The sequence below is a fragment of the Loxodonta africana genome, chromosome 11 (genome assembly GCF_030014295.1).
Source record: "Loxodonta africana isolate mLoxAfr1 chromosome 11, mLoxAfr1.hap2, whole genome shotgun sequence".
NCBI lineage: Eukaryota > Metazoa > Chordata > Mammalia > Proboscidea > Elephantidae > Loxodonta > Loxodonta africana.
Genome location: NC_087352.1, coordinates 95,607,864 through 95,630,477, shown reverse-complemented (window position 1 = coordinate 95,630,477; position 22,614 = coordinate 95,607,864). Strand labels below are relative to the sequence as shown.

General features: G+C 41.9%; 1 protein-coding gene and 1 pseudogene across 8 annotated transcripts in view; both read right to left on the bottom strand.

Moving 5' to 3' along the window:
* LPIN2 (lipin 2) overlaps window positions 1-22,614 on the bottom strand; it is a 111,198-nt gene that overhangs the window by 53,901 nt on the left and 34,683 nt on the right. For 3 of the 8 annotated variants that reach the window (XM_023543965.2, XM_064294695.1, XM_064294696.1), the window contains exon 1: window positions 13,223-15,332. The exons of 4 other annotated variants lie outside the window; for them this stretch is intronic. In XM_023543965.2, coding sequence (XP_023399733.1) covers window positions 13,223-13,333 — 111 coding nt within the window. In that variant the 5' untranslated portion in view covers window positions 13,334-15,332. Of the gene's footprint in view, window positions 1-13,222; window positions 15,334-22,614 lie in introns of those variants that run through there. One more of the 8 variants, XM_064294694.1, reaches the window with a different exon arrangement.
* On the bottom strand, window positions 1,939-12,492 carry LOC100670878 (ubiquitin-associated domain-containing protein 1-like; annotated as a pseudogene).

Here is a 22,614-nt window from a genome sequence, read left to right as displayed (position 1 = left end):
AGAGCAACCCTGGCTTTCACCTTCCAACAGTTCTCTGAAACCGTGACCAGCAGAAGTTTGTTTGCCTGGGTAGTTCAGAGATGGTTTCTGATCTTGGCAACAAAGGGCTTAAAGCAGTACAGACAGGCTGAATCTGGTTCTGGCTTGATAAAACCATCGGGAGGAGTATTTTTAGATCAATGAACTCAAGAATCCAAGATCTAGTGAATAAACCAGTAAGGGGAGGGAGGAATATGCATAGTGGGTTGTTTATTTTTTTTAACCTGAATCAGACTGAAATTCAAGAGGCAAACGAAAAAGAAATATATAACACAAGGAATTTTAAAAAAGAAGACGGGAGGTACAACCCAAGGTTCCAAAAGGAATGCTCAGATATTCTGAAACCAATGCTTTTCTCCGGTGCTGGTGAAGGCCTCTCAGAAAAAACATGCATAAACGTAGGCAATGAGAGTGACAATCAAGAATGACAACGCCTCAGGATGGGTAAACCTAAAAATATCTGTGAGAACCAATTACATCCTGCAGACTGTTCTAAAGAACTCTGAGCAGACCAGCAGCGACCTGAGGTGGAAGATACACTGTTGGTCTGCCACAGGAAGTCTGCATGGGGAAGCTGCTGAGGCAGAGGTGAGGGCCAAATGTGACAATGATCAGACCACGTTCAAAGAGATTTACAGACAGTGAAAAAGAACAAACCAAGAGATCAATTCTTATTACTCAGTTTTCTGACATAAAAAGACCCAAGGTTCTAATTCTACAGAACATGGCCTTTAAGGAACACGGCTGGTAACAATAATTCCACCGTAATCTTCAGCAATGTACCAAAATATTATCTTCAGCAATAGAATCTGGTACAGAGCAATAAAAACGAAAGGTTCAATTTTACACATCTCTTTAGATTTCACTGCACGTAACGTGTTACGTGAGTAGATAACAAAATGGCAAGCAGCACACTAGGAAAAACAGGTCTCATCTCCCCAACTTCTTTCCTCAACCCCAGTATCCACGCACGTGACCAGACCTGTTTCAAACTATTATAAGCTCTGTAAAATTAAATGATTCTTCTTTCTGCACGTCTCTTCACTGCTCCTCCCCTCATTTCCCAAACTGCAGAATAATGCCTTGTAACTATGCTTCCTGATAATCCAGTTATCTTTTCCTGTTATGGCTAAAATATGCCCAGTCTTGACCTACTTGTATACAAGGTGACAATTCATGCTACAGGGAACTTGAACATGATTCGAGACTGCAGAAAAGCACGAGAACTAAAAGCATTAGAAAATGGAATGACCTTAAGATTCTGTTTACAATTAATTGTTACAGATATTTAACTATTACTTAAGTCAACCTTTGTGTAATGGCTTTACCCATCAACACATAAAAACTTTTAGGGAAATGCTCACTTTGACACAAAACGCATTGTTAAGATTTTACATATGGTTAGGTGCTGTAACATCTGCTCCGTCAGTGGTGGTATATGTCCGTGGTCCCGTAAAGTTTTTTCATTTTTATTTTCTTAAGGGAAAAGGGCAATTGTTTATTAAAGAAAAACCACTTGTGAAATACTCTAAATTAGTAGGTCTAATATGAACACCTTGGGTTGAAACATGCCTTATTTCAAATAACAAATGGACTCTGACGCAAACTCCTACGGGTGGACTCAAGTAGCGTTTCCTAAGGCACAGAAAACACTCTTTGGCGAGGGGTGATCGATCATTCAACTTTTCAGAGAAAACAGTTGGTCGCTTTTTGTAAACACTGTCAGATGCTAAAAGCGCAGACTTACAACCTACCATCACACAAGGTTTTTAAGCAGAAGATTTAAAAGTGGGAGCAGATGCCCCACTTCGAGCAGTCCAGGTGGTTTAAAGCAGTCCCTCCCGCCCGGTACTGCTCCCCGCGGCACCCCAGGCAGAGCCAAAGGGTCTCCAGCAGCCCCTACCTCTTCCGATCCTTGGCTCTTCCGTTACCGGTGAACTCACAGGGGCCTCTGGCTGAGCAGTGAGAGGAAGCTCTGGTTCTGAGCCGCCTCCGGAGGCCGCTGTAGCAGTTCACGGTCTGGAAGATACCGGAAAGCTGTAGCATGGTGGGCCCTGTTTCGGGGTCGGTCACCCACTAAGTGCAGCTGATTGGGTTCTCGACCATGTAGGGCTAGTAGCATCTTCGGGCTGGTCAGACCCAACTGCACCACAGGGTTGTCCAGAATGGCTTGGAAGAGGGTGTTGTCAGGGTCCACGCGCTTGTCCAGCTTATGGGGAAGGGATTCTGGTCTCCCTGCAGCTGCTCGCAGGAGCCTTCTCCTGGCTATTGTTCACTCGGAAGGAGTGGATCACCTCCTCACAGAACCCCATCTCCATCAGAGAAATGACGGCCTGTGCATCCGCCTGGAATTCCCTTCGCCTTCAAATCTTCTTAAAGCCCTCTGTTAGCTCGTCTCTGGCCTCCTTGTCTCCCTCACATCACGGCAGGTGCCTGGGTGGAAGCTTCCCACCCGGCGCCTTGCGAGGCCTGGCCTGGGAGAGGCGAGTCTAAGGTAGGGTCTTCCGCGTTCTCAAGGCGCCACTCCATGGCCTGTGCCACTGGCACATGGTTCAGCGCAGGGCCTTCACAGCCCTGGAAAGCCCCGGCCTCTGGAAAGCCCATTTTGCCGAGCTGCCGCAGGGCAGCTTCACCCACTCACTCCTCCTCTTCCTCATGCAGCGAGGCATTTGCCTTCTTAAATAATTCAACAGCACCAGGGTTCAAGCACACGCAATTTTTGTGCCACTTGATGAGGGATATCAAGGCTTTCCAGAGTTCTGGCTGTTGCTCGAATTCTTTTCTTCCACAGAGACATCAGCCATCTTATGAACTGGAGCTGGGACCCGCTTTTTTATCAATAACATCTTTAGTTTGAATGTTCTATGATCATTTTGGTATTGTTCAGCACCCTCCCTGAAACAGCACAAATTAATTTATGACGTATTACGCTTTTGGGGTCTTCTAGGTTCCCACGTACTCAGTGCTTGAGGCAGCGCTCCTTGAGCTTCTCCACCAAGGTGCCTCAGCACCTCTTTCAACCACTCGGTGCTGTCGGCCATGCAGAGGTGCCTCAGCAGCACCTTGCCTGTTAAGATCCTCTTGAGCACCAACACAGAGCCGCCACTGCCTCAGGGACCTACGCCCACCACCCTGCTGGGAAGGGTGCTCCCTCGTGCAGCCACCCCAGCCCACCCCAGCTCCCTTAGTTCTAGCTGTAGGTAAACTGAAGTTTGTAACCCAGGCTGCCTGTAGATAATATGGTGTTTGTACAATATGGTCCTATTTCACAGAAATGTATCCTGAATGCTAAGGATGCAGGACTGTAGTTGTACCATGAACTGTTTGAGTTTTGTTGTTGTTGTTAAGGCATACTTTAAAAGAAAAAAAAAATTTTTTTTTCTTTACATACTTTACATACAGTAAAATTAAGTTTGTAAGTTTTAAGCACATAATTATGTGACCACCACCATAATTCAGACACACAACAATAAGATCATTCCCCCAAAAGTCTCTCTCACGTCCCTTTGTTATCAACCCTGCTCCCCTAACCCCCTGGAAAGTAATGATCTGTTTTCTATCCCTACAGTTTTGCCTTCTCCAGTCTGGCTTCCTTCACTTAGCATAATACATTTGAGATTAATCAATATCATTTAACGTAGCAGTAATTTGTTCCTTTTTGTTCCTAAGTAGTATTCTGTTTCATGGATGTACCAAAGTTTATCTACTCACCAGCTGAAGACATCCAGATTGGTTTTGATGATTACAAAGTTACTATAAACATTTTCACACCTGTTTTTATGAGAACATTTTTATTTCATTTGAGTAAATTAAATACCTAAGAATACTGCTTAGATGTGTTTTTACAAGGTTGATTTTGTGGCTATTGTTTTTCAAGACATCTTCAGTGCACCTGGGGCAGCCTGCTATTAAAAGAAATCCCTCATTAAATTATTTTACTTGGTGATAATAAAATAAAAATCTTCTAAGTTTAGATTTTCGGATGTTTAGAGTCAGAATGGACTTGATGGTACCTGTTTTGTTTTTAAGAGTTTTACATGGGATTTGCTTAAAATGGAGGTTTACCTATACCAGTGAACATTCGAACTCTTCCTTTACTCATGGCCATAACTTTTAAACTATACATATCCTTGACAAACCACATACAACCCAAGCTACAACTGGGATGTTTTACTCATTATTCTTTCAAGTATTAGCCATGAGAAGGTGATGGAGGACGAAGAGGAGATGGCACTAACACTGACTGTTCCAAGCACCATTTTACATACCTCATCTCATTTAATCTTCACAATTAGGTGAGGTGAATGTTATATGCATTGTACTAGTAAGGAAACTGGGGCTGGGAGAAGATAAGCAACTTACTCAGAGTTAAAAAGGGCTCAGACATGCCCAGGTGTGTCTGTCTCCAAGGCCTGTGCTCTTTTTCACTGTATCTTGAGATCTCAAGCTCCTAAGAGACTAATGTTAAGTTTATGTAATTTTTCAGGGCTATGTGTAAGTTGGATTTTCATAAATTCTTTTGGAAGGCCATGATGATTCTCCCATATGCCGTCGCACATGGAAAATGTTAATAAACCTTTTACTACGAGCAGCCTTAAATGTGTGATATACTATGATCATAAATATGTTTTAAGGAACATAATTCTCTTACTTCAGAAGGTTTAGGGTGAGAATATGTACAGGCAGTCCCTGGGTTATGAATGTCCAACTTAGTACGTTCAGTCGTAGTTACCAACCAACCCTCATAATGCCTATTAAAAACGCCAGGTACGTATAATTGTTCGTAATAACAAATGGGTGCTACTCTGCGAAGCAGCACATCAAAACATTATTATTATTACTGTATTATTACGTTAAAGATATTTAAGTGTATCTGGAAGTATTTAATTTTTTTATGCATAGAAAAGTACACTATACACTACATACAAAGGCAAACGTTCAACTCCAGTTAGATACGAGCTGTGCCTAACTGCTCAGACTCGTACAAATTCAACTTAAAGACAGACTTAGAAACAGAACTCATTCGTAATCCAGGGAATACCTGTAATTAACATATCTTGGTGGTGATCTTTGATAATCCTAAGTAACTCTAAAATAGGAAATCTGACCATCTGGCTTACTTTCACATATGAAAGGCACACAACTCTAGCATGTTATGGAAACTATGTGCAGTACGTTCAGTGAATACTACACCGCTTTAGTCCAGACATTGGCAGGATATAATTTCCTCTGAAACATTCCAGCTCTCCCGTTAGTTCATTCTGTGTACACACTAACCTAAGTCATGAACTGACATCATGACTCTTCTGCAGTAGCAATTATAGCCGAGAGACTGAGAGCAAATCAGCATAAGGAAAAACCAAACTTACTGCCGCTGAGTCGGTTCTGACTCAGAGTGACCCTAAAATTCACTCATTTTCCTCCTTTCCATCTCAACCTTTCCTATCCACCAAAAAAGAACCCAGTTGGTATCACAGATGAGTTACTATGAAATTTTAAACTTGTCTGAATTGTGTTACTTCCCTGGGTTTAAAGTCCCTCAAACTGCATCATATGGTACTTGGCTAAGTTCAGGCAGCAACAAGCCAGATGGACTACCACTGATATTTAAAAGGCCGCTGCACCTAACTGTAACTAATGTAGCAGCTACTACCTTAAAAGGCACGAGGTGCAAGCCCAGAGTTCACAGTCCAAGCACCCTCAACAACCCAAGGCTGAAGGGTTTATTATCAAGAAGTCTGACAGGCAAAGAAAGCCCTTGCATTAGGAAGAAAGCTACACTTCAGAAGAAGAATGCAGACTGCCTTATCAAAAAGAAGACAATTCAGGGATTAAAATAAGTTTGGTTTTAGTGAAATTCTGCAACTTTTTATCATTTGTTTGGGATGGGTATGTGTGTGTATTTATAAAAAATGTTTAACAGCATCCCTGGGCATTCAAGCCAAGAAACATTCCCTCAGGTATGCTCAGTTCCTCTGACAAAGTTTCATTAAGTACACTTGACCCTGAAACCAGACCACTTTCCATTCTACTACAAAAAACAGGTAATTTGTTTTTCTAGGAGGCTGGGCTCTCTCAGTTACCAGGGCTAGGGGTGACAAAAAAACTTTCTTCAGTATAAGAAGAAATGATGACTAACTCAAGTGTAGAACATGATGATGATACATTACAGGAAAGACTGTCCACTAACAGAGAGTGGTTAACCAAGTGACAGAGCCTTTGGGTCCACGTTATGTCGGACAGATTTACATCTAAAAGTCATCGTTTCCAAGTCTGACTGATCAAACATTTGGGAATACACTAAAAAATATAATTTCTTAGAGGTAAGGCTAAAATAAACCCTGTGCTGTTGGAATCGGAGCTCAGTATGAACTCACTTTTAATATATATACAGATGAATGGACGCACAAATACAGATGTGTTTATGCATGGGTTAGAATACATACTTACATTTCCTAGCTGTTTGCTAAGAGGATCTAGAATCGAAGACAGACCAGTAGCAACAAGCATACCGAGAGTCCAGGCTTGGGTTCTACGTGCCATTCTCCAATAAAAGGAACCAGGGTTGGGGCAGGAAAAACACAAGATGATGCTGGAGCATCCTGCAGTGCCAGAAAGTAGGGAAGCACTCAGGAGTTTAAAAAATGTGGTGAAAGTCTGATGATAAACAGGACTTCGCACATTTGCAAAGTATCTTCCCCAAGACATATTATTAGTTACAAAAGGGAAAACAGTAACTCTACAGGAGAGACACCTGGCAGGCGCCATCTTAACCAAGTGATCAAGGGAAACATCACCAACCAGTATTAAGAAATACTAACATCAGGGATCCCAGATATGATTCACTGAGAAGGGCTTATCACTTCCGTCATATTCTTGCCCAAAACACGTAACCTCAATCTAATTATGAGAAAACATCAGACAAACTCAAATTGAAGGAAATTCTACAAAGTAACCGACCAGTACTCATCAAAAGTGTCAAGGTCATGAAAGAAACAAGTAAAAACTGAAGAACTCTCATGGGTTGGAGGAGACTAAGGAGACAAGATAACTAAGTGCAATGGGGGATCCTGGATTGGATCCTCAAACAGAAAAGAGTATTAGTAGGAAAAAGCTGAATAAAGCCTGTAGTTTAGTTTTAAAAACGAAAACAATTCCTGGGGTCTATGAAATCAAACCAAACCCACTGCTGTCGAGTCAATTCCGACTCACAGCCACCCTATAAGGCAGAGTAGAACGGCCCCATAGGGTTTCCAAGGCTGTAATCTTTACAGAAGCAGGCTGCCACATTTTTCTCTCTCGGAGCGGCTGGTAGGTTTGATCCACAGACCTTTCAGTTAGCAGCTGAGCACTTAACCACTGCACCACCAGGGTTCCTTGAGGGTCCGCTGACCAAAAAAAAAAACACCAAACCCGTTGCCATCAAGTCAATTTCGACTCTCAGCAATGCTACAGGACAGAGCAGAACCGCCCCATAGGGTTTCTAAGGAGCAGTTGGCAGATTCAAACTGCTGACCTTTTGGTCAGCAGCCAAGCTCTTAACTGCTGCACCAGCAGGGACCCTGGGGTTTGCTCGTTATTAGGTGTCACCGAGTTGGTTTTGACTCATAGCAACCCTGTCTGCAACAGAAAGAAACACTGCCTGGTCCTGCGCCATCCTCACAACCCTTGTTATGCTTAAGCCCACTGTTGCAGCCATTGTGTCAACCCATCTCCTTGAGGGTCTTCCTCTTTTTCACTGACCCTCTACTTTACCAAGCATGATGTCCTTCTCCAGAACTGATCCCTCCTGATAACATGTCTGAAGTATGTGAGTCGTAATCTCACCATCCTTGCTACTAGCCCCTCCCAACTTTGATTTAGTCTATCTGGGAATCTGTATTTTATATTTAAAGCTCAGTAGGATCTTTGGGAATCACCTCTCAACCTCAACTGCACATTACAGTCACCAAGGAGCTTTGAAAAATCCCAATACCCAGGTCACCCCCCCAACCCAGATTACAGGTATGAACTTTTTAAAGCCCCCATCGTGACCCGGAAGTATGTAGCCAAGGTTCAGAGTCACTCTTCTAAAACAGAGAGATCTAATTTTACTTTAGCATGCTTTCTGCTCCTGGATCAGTGTGCCTCAAGCTGTTATCTGATGACCACTGGCAAGCATCTCAAACTCCCACTGCCCTCTTGACTACCTCAGTGCATGGAGAGGGAACAGATGGAAGTAGAGTGTCCTTCTTATTCCTTTCCTATCTCATGTCCCCTGAGGAAATTAGTTTTTCCACTATAATTTCAATCTTATGACTGAGTATCAGTCGATAATGGTTCTGGTTAACAAAAGACACATGTAATCTCATCTTTGTCCCTTGACCTCACTAGAGATAGCCTCTTTATCTGAAATTCAGGCAGAGTTCAGAGAAATTTCAGAGAATGCAGTAACATTCTAGAGATTACACAGCTCTCCCTTCAGGCTTTCCTGGGATTCACTGTTGGCAGACGTTCTGATGAAGGTCTTTTCCACGTAGATACGGACTAAAGTTAAAATGGTAAAACAAACATACACAAGGTTCTACATAGGACTTCATCAGAGTAAAAACAATACTTGAAGAAAATCAGCATACTGTTATCTCCACCCTTTGGAAAATGCCCTTGCTATAATGTCTTCAGAAAATCAGATAGATGGCTTAGAAAATTTATGCTACAATATGCAATAGGCTTAATGGAAGTGACAAATATACCTTTTTCTGAACAGGAAACAAAATAACAAGTGAAATTTGTTTCTACTTTCAATTATATAAAAAGTAATGTAAATACACACAAATTATCTACTCCAGAATTGGTGTCTATAATTTTTCCTTCAGTAGAACTGGGTGAGTCCTGAATATTTAATTCCTAACTACGATGTAGATGGAAAACATGAACTGTGTAAAAAGTGTTTTCCCAACAGAGATGAGATTTTTCTCTAGATCCTTTCACAGAGAAGTATCCAATTCCTTTTGACTGGATCAAATGCTTGACTTTTTGAGATGTTTAAGAATGGTAACAGAATTACGACTTTTCTCTCCCCCATGCACAAAGCTGACTGGCCTGTACCTGGGTCAGAATGTACACCACTAAGCTCATCCCAGCACTCTAATCAACTGCGCTATACGGCTAGCTCCACTCACTGGGAGCACGTCATCAGGACCCAATATTGGGGTATTTTCGGGAAATGTGTCCATTTGTTATCTACAAACGCAGAGCCGTAAATAACCAAGATGTACAAGTATATGCAAACAAATTATTTGTGAGCTTCTACCAGACTCAGTCATGGCGCAATAAATGTTTGCTGAATGAAGCAATAAAAGCAACAGTTCAGTCAAGTACACTAGAATACTGAGGAGGCAGCTGTGTGAATGCATGTGTTTTAAGTTATCTCTGATCCTTTCTGGACACAGATGGGGCATACATATACAAGTGGATAATAAATTTTCAAACGGCCTAGACGTATGTACGACCACAGTCCCTAAACTACTTTTCCCAAAACTCCTGATGTCACCTGTGGTTTCAGGATTAAAAGATGCAAACAAAGATTTCAAGAGAACTGATTCTCCCAAACTGCCTAATATGCCCAACCCTGAGCTGTCAGACCTCCACGTATCCCCTGTTGCTGTCGGCTCCCATCTAGTTGGTCCCTGACTCATACGCAGTGGGATCAGACTGTTGTGATCCATAGGGATCTCACTGCCCAATTTTTCAGAAATAAAGAGCCAGGCCTTTCTTCCTAGCCCATCTTAGTCGGGAAGCTCTGCTGAAATCTGTTCAGCCTCATAGCAACACGCAAGCCTCCACTGACAGACAGGTGATGGCTACGCTTGAGGTGCACTGCCCGGGAATGAAACCCAGGTCTCCTGCATGGAAGTCAAGAATTCTACCACTGAACCATAGAACCAATTTGAAGTCCACACTGTTCCTTGGCTAGATAGAGATCCTACTAATCACAACTACGGTTTTACCAGAATCCTCACGCAGGTACTTCTGGTGGCACAGCGGTTAAGAGCTCAGTTGCTAAACAAAGGGTCAGCAGTTCAAATCCAGTGGCCACTCCTTGGAAGCCCTATGGGGCAGTTCTACTCTGTCCTATAGGATCATTATGAGCCAGAAACGACTCAATGGCAATGGGTTTGGTTTTTTGGTTTCTGGAGGGGATAAGAGGCCATCATTCATTCATTCACAGCTCAGGGACAAAAAGGCATGGCACCTGGCATTCCTCCTAAAGCCCATGGGAAGTCAGGGAAAGGCTTTGTTTTCAAGCCCGTCAGTGGGCTTCAGGCAATACAAAAAGATTGGCTGGGGAGTGGAAGCTAAAAAAGATGACTTTGAAAATGGAACTCAGACAATGTTGTTTACTTCAAACATTTTTGTGACACCTGGCCCTCATCCAGGTGAGGAGGAGGAAACTCTTCCTTTAGCCCCTTCTTCCATCCCTGTTCTAGGACTCAGGACTCAGGTTAGTTTAGTTCTACGGTTAATTACAACCTCCTTTTTTTTGGTTGCACCCGACCTCTGTTCACATCCAAACATTATTTGTTTAAGGGAATGAATTTCTATTCAACTAAATATTTAATTAGGTTTGTAAGCACTGCCCATGCTAAACCCAGCACCCACTGCCGTCGAGTCGATTCCAAATCACAGCGATTAGACTGGAGGAAAGTGGTTGGTTTTGGACCCATTCACCCAGTGCTGTTCTATGATTTCGGGTAGCAACATATAATGACAAATTGCTAAGTTCGTGGCTTCTCCACGCCCCTCCTCACACGCCCACCAGGAGCCCGGGTGAGATACAGGGTTTCCTTAGTATAACGCACTCTGCCTCAAGTCACATGCCTAACCTAATGTTTGACTTGCTACCTCCTACCACTGTTTTATGCTATTAAATCTTCCTCTGTAAATAAAATGCATAATATTCTCTGAAAAGAGCTTCTGGATTCAAGCAAAGAGGTGCCAAAGAGCCTTGACAGAGAGAGCTCAGAGGGACCAGATTGAGAGCCACTGCCCTCCGGGTGCCCTGGAGTCATCTGTGGCTGCTGACAGCATGTAGTGTGGACACGACCATGGACAGGGCCTGTAACTTCTGCATGGTGCTCTCATCTCTAATAGGGAAGTCCAGATGACCTCCAGAGCCCCTTCCAGCTCTAAATCGCAGAAGAACTCCATTTCTATAAGCATTTCCTTGGGCTATGAGTTTGGCTAAGAACTCCTATAGTACCCAAACCAAACCAAACCCACTGTCGTGGAGTCGATTCTGACTCATAGTGACCCTAGAGGCAGGGCAGAACTGCCCCTGTACGGTTTTCAAGGAGCACCTGGTAGATGTGAACTGCCGACCTTTTGTATAGCAGCCATAGCTCTTAACCACTATACCACCCGGGTTTCCTCCTATAGTACAGTCTGTGCTAATTTAAAACACAGAAGCAATGTAATTCAAAATAAGTGGGGGAAAACAGGAAAAGTAGATTGTTTGGGAACTTTGGGGTATCTGAATATGAAATAATTAGGTCTTTTCCCTACCAAACAAGGAATTACTTTACTCATTTAGGAAAAATAGATTTTAAAAATTCCCAATTTCTAATGAAGCACAGAAATCTTCCTGTGGTTTTTAATCATGAGACTTTTATGCATTTACATTCCAAACACATAAAACCTGGGGGCAAGAGCCCTTCAAGATGGAAACTTTCCCCTTCAACAAGAGGTGTGTCCAGAACAGACTGATGAAGGCCCGGACCCTGAAAACCAGGATTTTCCTTCCCCCCTCACTAAACACACACCCAGGTTATAAGGTCTAACTTATCTAGTCATTAGAACTTATTTAAGCAGATATCGAACCCAGAATCCCAAACTCTATTCAGAAAATTCACATTTCTCATTAAGGTGTGCGGTGACTCATGGGACGTCAATGTTCTAACATTAGCATAAAGAGAGCAGTTAATAAAATGCAGACTTATCAAAAACCAGTTGACCCCCCTCTGGAAAACACCAGGAGCCAGAAGCATAAGAACTTCCCATGGAGGGTAGATTGTGTGTTAGCTACTTACTGAACAGATTTTAAAAAAGTACGTCGTAAAGATTCCACCAAGCTCACTATTTTCCCTTCTGGCCTTTATAACAAATGCGTATGAGCCCTACGTGCACACTCTTTAATATTAAAATGAAGACTACAAAAGCAAATTGCCTCTTTTCCTTGCACCTGACCGCCACTCATTCAAACACTGTCCAGTTTCATCAGTTCCTGAGAACTCCGAGTACACCTTTACTGCCAGGTCCAAAGACAAAAAGCACAGAGAATGTGAGAACATTCTAAAGGTAACAATGAAAATTTTATAGTAACTTTGAAACTAAAATCAACTTGATTATGAACCACAGATTTTAGGAAGTATTTCATTTTATTGTCTTGTTGATTTTATGCTTGTTTTCATAAAAACAAACTATTAAAAAAAAAAAAAAACAACTTTAAGCATTTACTTTGGACTATTTAAAAAAAAAAAAAAAAAGGAAAGGACTGCCCAGGTGGACTGGACATTACGTCGTCCCGAAGTACCTGATTCTGTGTCTTTAATGCAGACTTTTGGAACTTACACTAACTTGTTCTATCTTATGTCTTGTAACACGATAGAAAACTCTACATTAAAAAATCAGACAATCTTCATTTGCGCCCTACATATTTCAAGCTTTTGTTGTTGTTGTCTGTACTCTCACTATATCACATTAAAAAAAAAATGGGCTAGGAAAATAAAAAATATAAAATAAAAAACGCTTGTATGTTTTTAGTAACTCTTAAACTACCACACTTACATGCAAAGAGAATGCAAAACCAAATGCATTTAGTTTCAAATTTAACTTGAAAAAATATTCTCACTTTAAAGCAGCAACTCCTCCACGCCCCCGCCCGACCGGCAGAAAGCTCTTAGTTAAACAACAACAAACAGAAAAAGATAGGAAAATAGTGTACAAAAAGAATTATAGAGGACAGGCAGCCAAAGATACCTGTTCAGCATAACATTTTAAAGTTTGTAAAATTCACCCTGACTTTCCATTCTCCAGAGAAAAGGCATTAGCCACTTCCTTCTGGTATCCTCTCATCATCTTCTCTCAGCTCTATCTAGATGGAGTAAGTGAGCAAAGAAAGGGAACATTTGTGGCTGTAACTCACCAGGATATTAGAAGGGGCCTTTCCATGATAAACACCTTGAGTTGTACTTAATGAGCCTTCATGTACCTCCTCCTCCTCCTCATCTGCGCTATCATCTTCTAAGTAAAACATCTTAAAATTGAACTAGCCTCTCAAGCGTGCCTTTCTCCGTAGATGAAGGCACACTTGTAAACCATCAGAGCTGAAAGCTGCTCTGCTGACAAACTGGTGCAAACTCTTTGCAGTCACAGTGATATGGTTAAAACCGAAAGGAAATGGCTCTTAAAAAAAGCAATACGTACATGACTTTACCAATAAGATTTGCTCAGAGGGCTCTAACCCCTTCCCTCTGAAGGAGATAAGCGGGCACAGGGCCAGCTGGCCGCGTGTGTGCACCGATAGGTGCTGAGGCCTCCCAATCACATGACGGCCCCTGGAGCGTCCCTCACTTGGGGCAGGGATTGGGTTAATGATTCTCTACACCAAGCGCATCTTATTCTTCAGAAACGAAAACACCATACATGTGAGAAAGTAATCACATATAAATTACAGGAAATAGTTTACATGTTCTTTTTTCTGAGCATCAATGGATGACTTCCCAGAGACAGCCAGGTTACAGGTTGCTTTACAGAAGCCAGCCCAATCGTTACAATTTTTACTTTGTCATATCATTGTAACCCAAATACACTTCCACAATTCTGGACGGGAGATATCCTGTCCAGGCCAGCACTGTAAACAATAAACGTATTTGACTTCAAGAGAATGACAATATAACATCACAAAATTCAAACATTCCTGGTATCTCCTTGCCAGTTCTCGGCAGGTCAACAAATAATAACTTCATTTCTCTTTCAAAAACCTAGAATATTTAACTCTCAATGGACAAAATATAAAAGATCCCCAAGCCAGTGTCTAAGACTGCGCTGTTCAACACCAACAGCCCTCAGCCACATGCAGCAGAGCATTTGGAAAGTGGCTGGTACGAACTGAGATGTGCTAATTTTGAATGCAGAATAAAATAAGAATGTTAAATAATTTATAATTTTTTACATAGATTACATGTTGAAATATTTTAGATGTACTGAATTAAATAAAATACGTTATTAAGATTTGGCCTGTTTGTTTTCACCTTTTTAATACGGACTACTAGAAAACTTAGACTTATGTATGTGGGTCACATTATATTTCTACTAGGCAGCACTTCTCTAGGGCCCCACAGACGATATTGAAAACGAGGGAGAAAAAAGGACATTCAGCCGGTCTTACTTCTACCTAAAGAAGAACTGAAGACATCAGAATTTTTCATCATTTACATAACACTATTTAGTCAATACATCAGCAACGTACTAGCTGATCTCACACCTTTAATGACTGTCACACCACAGAGTCTCTGTGAGTTGGAATCAACTTGATGGCAACGGGTTTGGTTTTTGTTTTTTAAACATCACAAAAATACAAAATTCCCAAATGCCTGACGGTATAAGGGAGGTCTGATAATGTTTAACAGCAATACACCACTAAGGCCCATATAATAAAAATGCAAAAGGTCAAAATTAAAAGCAGATTTCACCAAAATTAGAAACGGGAAAAATTATCTTGCATTCAGCGTTTCACCGCTTGCTGTCTAACCCACGGGGTACTAATGTAAGCTTGAAGTGTAGTGAAGTGCCCGCAAGGACCTTGCAATCTAACGCAATATCCACCGTGGTCACAAATTCCCGCTTTCAAAAGAGAAGTGATTTTCTTGGTCAAAGTCTTACACAATGTATAAGAATTTAAATCTTCCTCCATGCTCTGCTGCAGTCCTGAATCCCTGATATTAGATGGCAGAAATACAAACCTATATTGGTGTGCCGATAGTGATGAAAAAAAGGAAGGAGAAAAGAGAGGTGAGGCAAGCAGGAGAGGACAAGAAAGAGAGATTAAAGAGAAAATACATAAAAAGATGACAAAGAGGAAAAAAGGTTATGGGGTAGAGGAAACAAAATATAGAAGATGAGAAAATACGCAGGTGGAATGACAGAAGGGAAAAAGCTGTTAGTAAGAGGGCAGATGGAAGGGAGGAAGATAAAGGACAAAAGTCTCATCCATTTTAAACATGAGAAACTGAAGCACAGAAAGAGGTCAGGCAATTAACCCAAGGTCACCCACTTCGTCAGCAGAGGTGCTGGAACAACAGGTCTCCCAATTTCTGCTTCATTGTTTTTCTCATGGTGCCAACCTGGTGCTCATGTTGACACCAAAAGAGAAGGTAGTAGGGGACGGAGGGTTGGAGGCTGACGAGGCGTGGGAGGACAGGAGTGGTGGAGACAGAGGAGGGCAGAGATCAGCAGCCACGAACTCTGCTCTGGCAATGTTCTCCACTAACACCTCTTACGTAACAGCAGCCCCGTGCCAGCTCTTTCGGTTTCCTGATAAGTCCTGGTATTGTTTCACTGTTTTGAGGTATGACTCACAGAATGTCCTGGTTGCAAGGGCACACTCACCATGGACCCAGACAGAGTGAGCTCATCTTTGAAACATCTATCTCACCACTGGGCATATCCCTACAGCTTCCTCCTGGAGTGACCTATGGACTACCCTGACCCTGAGGCTGGCACCTGGTGTTCGGGGGGGGGGGGTTCTGTCTTGGTCAATAAAACTTAAAATCACAACCAGCGATTCTTAATCATCTATGTAAGTTTTCCAAGAAAAATTCTACTTTATTGCCAAACTTTTTCTCTACAGGCTATAGTAAGAATAAATGGCTGAATGGTGAGAAAAACTACTTTTCACTTTCGCATATTGTCCTTAATGATTTTAAAAAAAAAGATAGGTGGAAGTTGGAAGTCTTTTTTTCCAAGACTTAAATCTTCCAAGAAATCTAGCTTAGGGAAATAAAGCTAAAAAGTCTACAAAGTCGGAATCTTGTCCACATTCCATCCACAGTTGATAGTGATGCTAAGTAAAATATACACCTTCTTTATTTATTTTTTTTCCCACACTACCAATCCCCTAAGTCCTCCCTGGGTGGTACAAATGGTTAACCGTTAGACTACTAAGCCAAAAGGTTGGCGGTTCAAACCCACCCAGAGGCTCCTTGCAAGACAGGCCTGGCGATCTGCTTCTGAAAGGTCACAGTCTCGAAAACCCTATGGAGCAGTTCTACTCTGCACACATGGGGTCCCCGTGAGTCAGAATCTACTCGACAGCAACTAACAACAATCCCGCAAATACATGATACTAGGTGTAAAAAGCCTTTTCAAAAAGGTGTAATGATGTGTGTGACACATCTGAAGTTGTGCTAAATGGGTTCAGTAACACCCACTGCCATCAATTCCAACTTATAGTGACACTACAGGACAGGGCAGAATTGCCCCATAGGGTTCCCAAGCAGCAGCTGGATTTGAACTGCCCAGCCTTTTGGTTAGCAGCCTGATTCCACAAGCTAAATACTAATTTTACCACAAAACATGAAAATAATCTACCCCCCAGTGGCCATACTATGAAACAGCAACATATTACCAATGAAGCTGTAAAACAAAGTTTTGATTAGTAAAAATATCTCGATGAAAAGTTAAAAAAAAACCTCAATTACAAAGTATTTCATAATCTCCACCACAATTATTCTACAATGAAGGAATTAATTCAACTGCATTTCTGCATTGTGAAGGCCATTCATAACAAAGGGTCCTATACTTACTCCAAAGGGCCATGGCCCACAGGAAACAGATTCCCTTTTAATTTTGAGCCAGACTGCTCTCTAATCATCTACATTAATGCGTAAGAAGTTTCTTCCCATATCTGACATTATAGCTTATAAAAACAACCCAAAAAGGACTGACATTTTTTCTTTACAACCAAGACAATGTTCCTCTTGCTATCACTGTGAGGTTTCTCAAACTTTCATAGTTTAAGTGCTAATTGGATAAGGGCTATATAGTTTATTCAAATCCCAGTGTTTCACAACATCCTCACACCATCCCAACACAGGACAGCTACTGGCTATTTCATCTAAGCTAGGAGCAAAGGAGAAAAAACACAAAGTGTTGCAGGGCAAGGCTTCCCTAAGCCCTGCCTAGGTTCTTGCCTTCTACTGACCAAGAATGACTGGCAGACGTTCAGAGGTTCCACACGAACAAAGGTTTATTAGCAGCAGGAAGAAAGTGAATGCTCTTGAGCAGGGAACAGAGAGGGACCAAGCAACCTTAGCCTCTGCCCCCCCCAACAAAGGTTTTTCTGAGGCTTATCTCGATTTATACCGGTTTGGTGAGGATAATGGAGTAATGAATATTTAGTAGATTTCTTTCAAGGGGCGAGTACTTTTCAGAATGGCGGTGCATACTAAATTGGGTTGCACACGCATCTGGAATCTAAGATGGAACCCACTATAAAGACTCCTGGGACTGGGGGGCAGGACTTAATATGGGATGTTGCGCCTGTGCAGTCCCATGCGGCACGGGTTCGATTCCTGTGGCAGCTAGTTGCATCAGGCAGAAGTCATCGGTCCGTCACCTTGCGGATGTCTGCACATGCTCCAAGGACCAGATTATGCTCCAGGGACCAGATCGGGCTTGTCCTTCTGAAAAACATCTTACGAGGGAGTACATTGTCTGTTCTCTCCTTACCGCACATTCCAGTATGTTTTTTTTTTTTTACCTTTTACCTTTAAAATTCAACACATTTTTTATTCTACTCCATTTCTTAACATGAAAAAAAATACCAACTGGCCAAAATTTTCTTCTACCAAGTTCAAGGGTTAATGTATCACATTTACCTTATGGTCTAGGATATCCTCAGTGTGCACATCCCAGTTTAAGAAGCTTGGGGCTACACAACATCTGAGGCCTAAATCTTCCAGCACTGTGGTTCTACGTCAAGTTTTCACCCACCGTATTCTGAAACCAGAGACAATACCTAGTGGCCCAGCTACAGCAGTCAAGTCTATCTGTTGGATGAATTAAGCGAGCGAAGCTAAACAGCCAAATCAAGGACCAGAGGAATCTGCCTGACTTGTGACACAAATGCTGGACATTTCCAACAAAATGAAGCCAAAACAAGTGGGAGGCCCTCTGCCCTACTACCTCTGGCAAGGGGGTGGGCGACACCCCCTGTTAGAGCCAAGCAGGGCTCCGGGGCTTTCCTGCCTCACAGAGGTACTAGATGGGGTGTCTTAATCACATAACTGTTTAAAAGTGTATCTTTTCCTTCTCTCCTTTCAGTCTCTGAATAGGAGTTTGAAATATCCTTGCACCCTAGGGTGACACTCAAGGGTGACACCCTAAGTATATAAGCAATTTTCTGTATGTCATGCCATTTCACTCACACACCTGTTGAAATGCAACTACTACTGTCAAGCTTTAAAATAGCTAATAATTTTAAAATTGTGATGTTCAATTCTTTTCAGAAAAAAACTGTTTACTCTAAATTCACAACTAAGAGGGGCATACCAGTGCACAGTACACTGAGGGGAGCCCAATGCAGGAACTCAGAAAGCAGTGCTGGGCTTCTCGACTCCAAAGTCAGACAAGCTCCAGCAAGCCATTAAGGCATGATGGTTTAAAACCTGCCAAAGATAACGACAATGAAGAACAAATAAAGGTAATCAAGAGTGGACTGTAACATTAACACAATGCAAAGGCAGGAACAGTGACAAGTATCACAAATCACGAGGTCAGCATCACACAGGGACTTGAGCTGCTAGCTCTCACATTCCTCAGCTCTTAGGAATTTCCTTCCACAGTGTGTCTCCACACATTTCTAGGTAAAGATTTTCTGGACCACCTGAAGAACTGGTGATGACGGTCATTAGTTTGTTACTGTGGTTTCACCTTTCAAACAATGATTTGCAGCACTTTCATTTTAGAACATTTTGAATTAACTGGTACTGGCCTTTCTGCCCCCCTCTTCATCTCTGTTAGTGAACTGCTATCATAAAAGGCCCCTCAAGGGCACCTGGTAACCCTGCTTTTGTTTCTGTGGTTAGCTCACTTTCCCAGTTCCTGTGACTTTTCAGATCTCCATGCTTCTCAAACCCTGAATGCATCCCCACCACCCGGCCACCCCGGCCCTCAGAATGCACACTGTTTCCTATTCCTGGTTGCGGGTTCCTACTCCAGTGTTCGTCAGGAGATAAAGAGCAGCAAAAATGGCTAAATTACTTTGCTATGAAAACAGTAATTTAAGGAACTTACTTTCACAAAGTTTAGAAAATTTTAATGCTACAATTAAGTCTGTTACCCTGTAAGGATTTTATTTAACTGGCAAAATTTAAATTAAACCAAAAATAATCAGAATTCTTAGATTACTTCCTTTTAGAAGTCAAGTCTGCTTCCTTAAAGTTTCCCTAAAATGTGTAAGAGAAAGAGAAAAATTATATTATCACCAGCCACTACCTGGAAACCCTTTGGGGCAGTTGTACTCTGTCCTATAGGGTTGTGATGAGTTGGAATTGACTTGATGGCAACAGGTGTGGTTTGGTTTTGGTACTGAGACTTACACATACCTTATTATATCACACACACACATGCACACACACACACAAATGCCATTCCATCCTAGTGGAGGGAGCTGCGTTCTCCCTTGAGGGGAAAACCTCAAGTAATTCACTTAGTAGTAAGGAAAAAAGTCAAGTTAAGTCAGCTTTGCTACTCTTCGAGGTTAGATGCCTGTCATGTCTGAAATTTGGCCTTGCGATGTCAGGGCCCACACAGGACTTCAAAGAAGCAAAGGAACATCTGAAAGCAGCAACGTTAGAACTGTTTCCTTCTTCTAAAGACACAGCACCACTCGAACATAGAACAAATCTTTCCCAAGTGACATTTTATTACCATTTACTTTTTTTCCAGGCTCAACAAACTTTATAAAAAGGTCTCTGAGGAACAGGATATTCAGTTCGTATAAAAATCATTATCCTTTGCAGCAAATTAAGTTTACTTAAGTTTTTAATATACTCTCATTATAAAACTTCTGAATGTGAAAAGGAGTAAGTAAAACAAAGGTAATTCAAGGTAAAAGTTCATGAGAAATTGTATGGTAAACCACATCTATGTAAGTATTTCTAATTTATACCAGACAAGAAACCACCACACTAGCACAGCCTGGCGTTATTCATCCAGTAGCTACTCTGAGTCACACTCTCGAGTTAGTGTTCTGTATATATTAGCTCTGATCTACAAAACTTTCTTCAAAGACATGTTTGTATTATCCCTGTATTTTTACAGACCAAGAAATAACAGGCTCAGAGAGCTTATGTGTTATTTCCAAGGTCCCCAGCTAGCTTTTAGAAGGGCTGGAGCCAGGAACTCGCACCTAGTCTATCTGGCTTCAACGCCCAGGACGCTTTCCATGGTGTCTTCTGGGACTGATTACTTAAGTTGGAACTCACATTTAATGTGCTGGGTATTTAAAAAGTGTCAAATATTACGCAATGAAACCTCAATTGAAACCTGAAGCAATATGGTCCAAAGCTAGAAATGAAACTCTATTCATTCTTTGCTTTAAATATCACCATCTTCTATTCCTACACTGTTACAAACTTGGAAGGTCATTTGAGGAAGTCACTGAGTATTACCAGGCCTCAATTTCCTAATCTAACAAATGAAGAGATCAGAATTTCTACATAATTCTATGTTCTCTTCTAGGTAAAAATAATATGACATTGCCAAAGCTGAAGTTTTCTGAGCATTCAACTCTGTTAAAAAAGGAAACAATTACTTCCTGGAACCTAGTTTTCCCCACGAGCACGGTGATCTTATAGCAATGACCCTTCAACAAATTTTGTGCAAATTCTTTTTACGATGCAGGACGTATGCAACATGTAAGTAGAGCAGAGAGGGCTTCCTCTTTGAGTCAAAACAATTACATTTGGCTAAGACAAATCCACTTCTGGTCTCAACTCAACCAAATTCTGAAATTAAGCCTCTGAGCAGATCTAGAAGCAACCTTAAGAGATACATAGCCCAACTGTAGCTGTATCACTCTCATTTTTGAAAATCCAATTAAGCTCTGGCATACAGCCTCTTCCCAGAAAATGCACATGCCACCTGCATCTGTGTACGCCCACACAACCAATTTTGCAGGTTGGAGGATCTGCAGAAACCCTCTAAGGCTGGCACGTGGACCCCAAGTAAAGAATGCCTGATTATCATCTAAACTGTTTATTTGAAAGATGAGAACACGCCAGTACTGAAAAATCCAAAGACTTCCCAAAGTAGTTGAAACATGATCATTCTAGCCTTACACCATATAATGCTGTTAGCTGCCAACTAATCGGCTCAGAAACTCGCTGCAATCTTATCCATAACCGAACAAAACGTTGCCCGGTCCTGCGCTATCTCTGTAACAGCCCTTAAAGTGAAAACAGTAAAGGATTCCTTCAAGACAGATGGTGTTCACTGAACAAACACTAGCGCAAGTACAGCCTTTAGCTCTAGGCAACAGGAGCCCTACCTCAGGCCCTGCACGTCACAAACCCGAAACAAAGACAGCCTTTGTTTTTCTTCTTTTCACTCACCTAAGTTTACTGGGAAGTATTTAACTTCCCTACAGGAACAGGAGGGAAGGACAAGTTAAACTGCCCCAGACCAGCACCCTGTCACCCCAGCAGATCTGTGCTAGCCCTGGGACTCAAAAGACAGGCCAGTCCCAGAAAGGAGAGAGTAGGATTGGAAGCCAGGCCCTGGGGTAACGTGCTTTACAGCTTTTAATAGTTTAGACAGACTTTCTCAGCCTCGGCATGAATGACATTTTGCGTCAGGTAATTCTTTGTTAGATTGACATACAACAGTCGAAACAATGAACTCAAACATATCAATGATCATGAAGATGGTGCAGGACTGGGCAACATTTCGTTCTGTTATACATAAGGTCACGATGAGTTGGAGGTAACTACATAGCACCTAACGACGTAGCAAATTCCTTTTGGGGGCAGAGAGTGGGGTGGGCTGTCCTGTGCATTGTAGGATGTTTAGCAGTACCCCTGGTCGCCAACTACTAGATGCCGATAACACTCTTCCTCCTCCTGACAACCAAAATCAACTCCGGCCCCAGCTCAATGTTTCCTGGGAGTAAAATCACCTCCAGTTGAGATCCACAGGTTTAGGCAGATGGTACATGGCCTCCCATTTATACGTGCGTTCTGGGCCCCCACAAATGTTAAGAGTAGACTAGCCAGACACATAGCATGAGCTCTGAATTTAGATAGAACTAGTTTTAAATTATAGCTCTACCAGTTTACAATACACCTTGGAACACTTAGCCTTTCTCAGGTTCTGTTTCCTCTTCCACAGAGCGGGGGTCGTAATACCTATCATGCATAATACCTATCATGCAGGATTCAAAGAGGTAACACCTAGAAACCACTAACTGCTGAATAAATATTTAGTTCTCTTCCCTCTTTTCATTAAAAAAAATAATGAATAGCTCCAAGACCT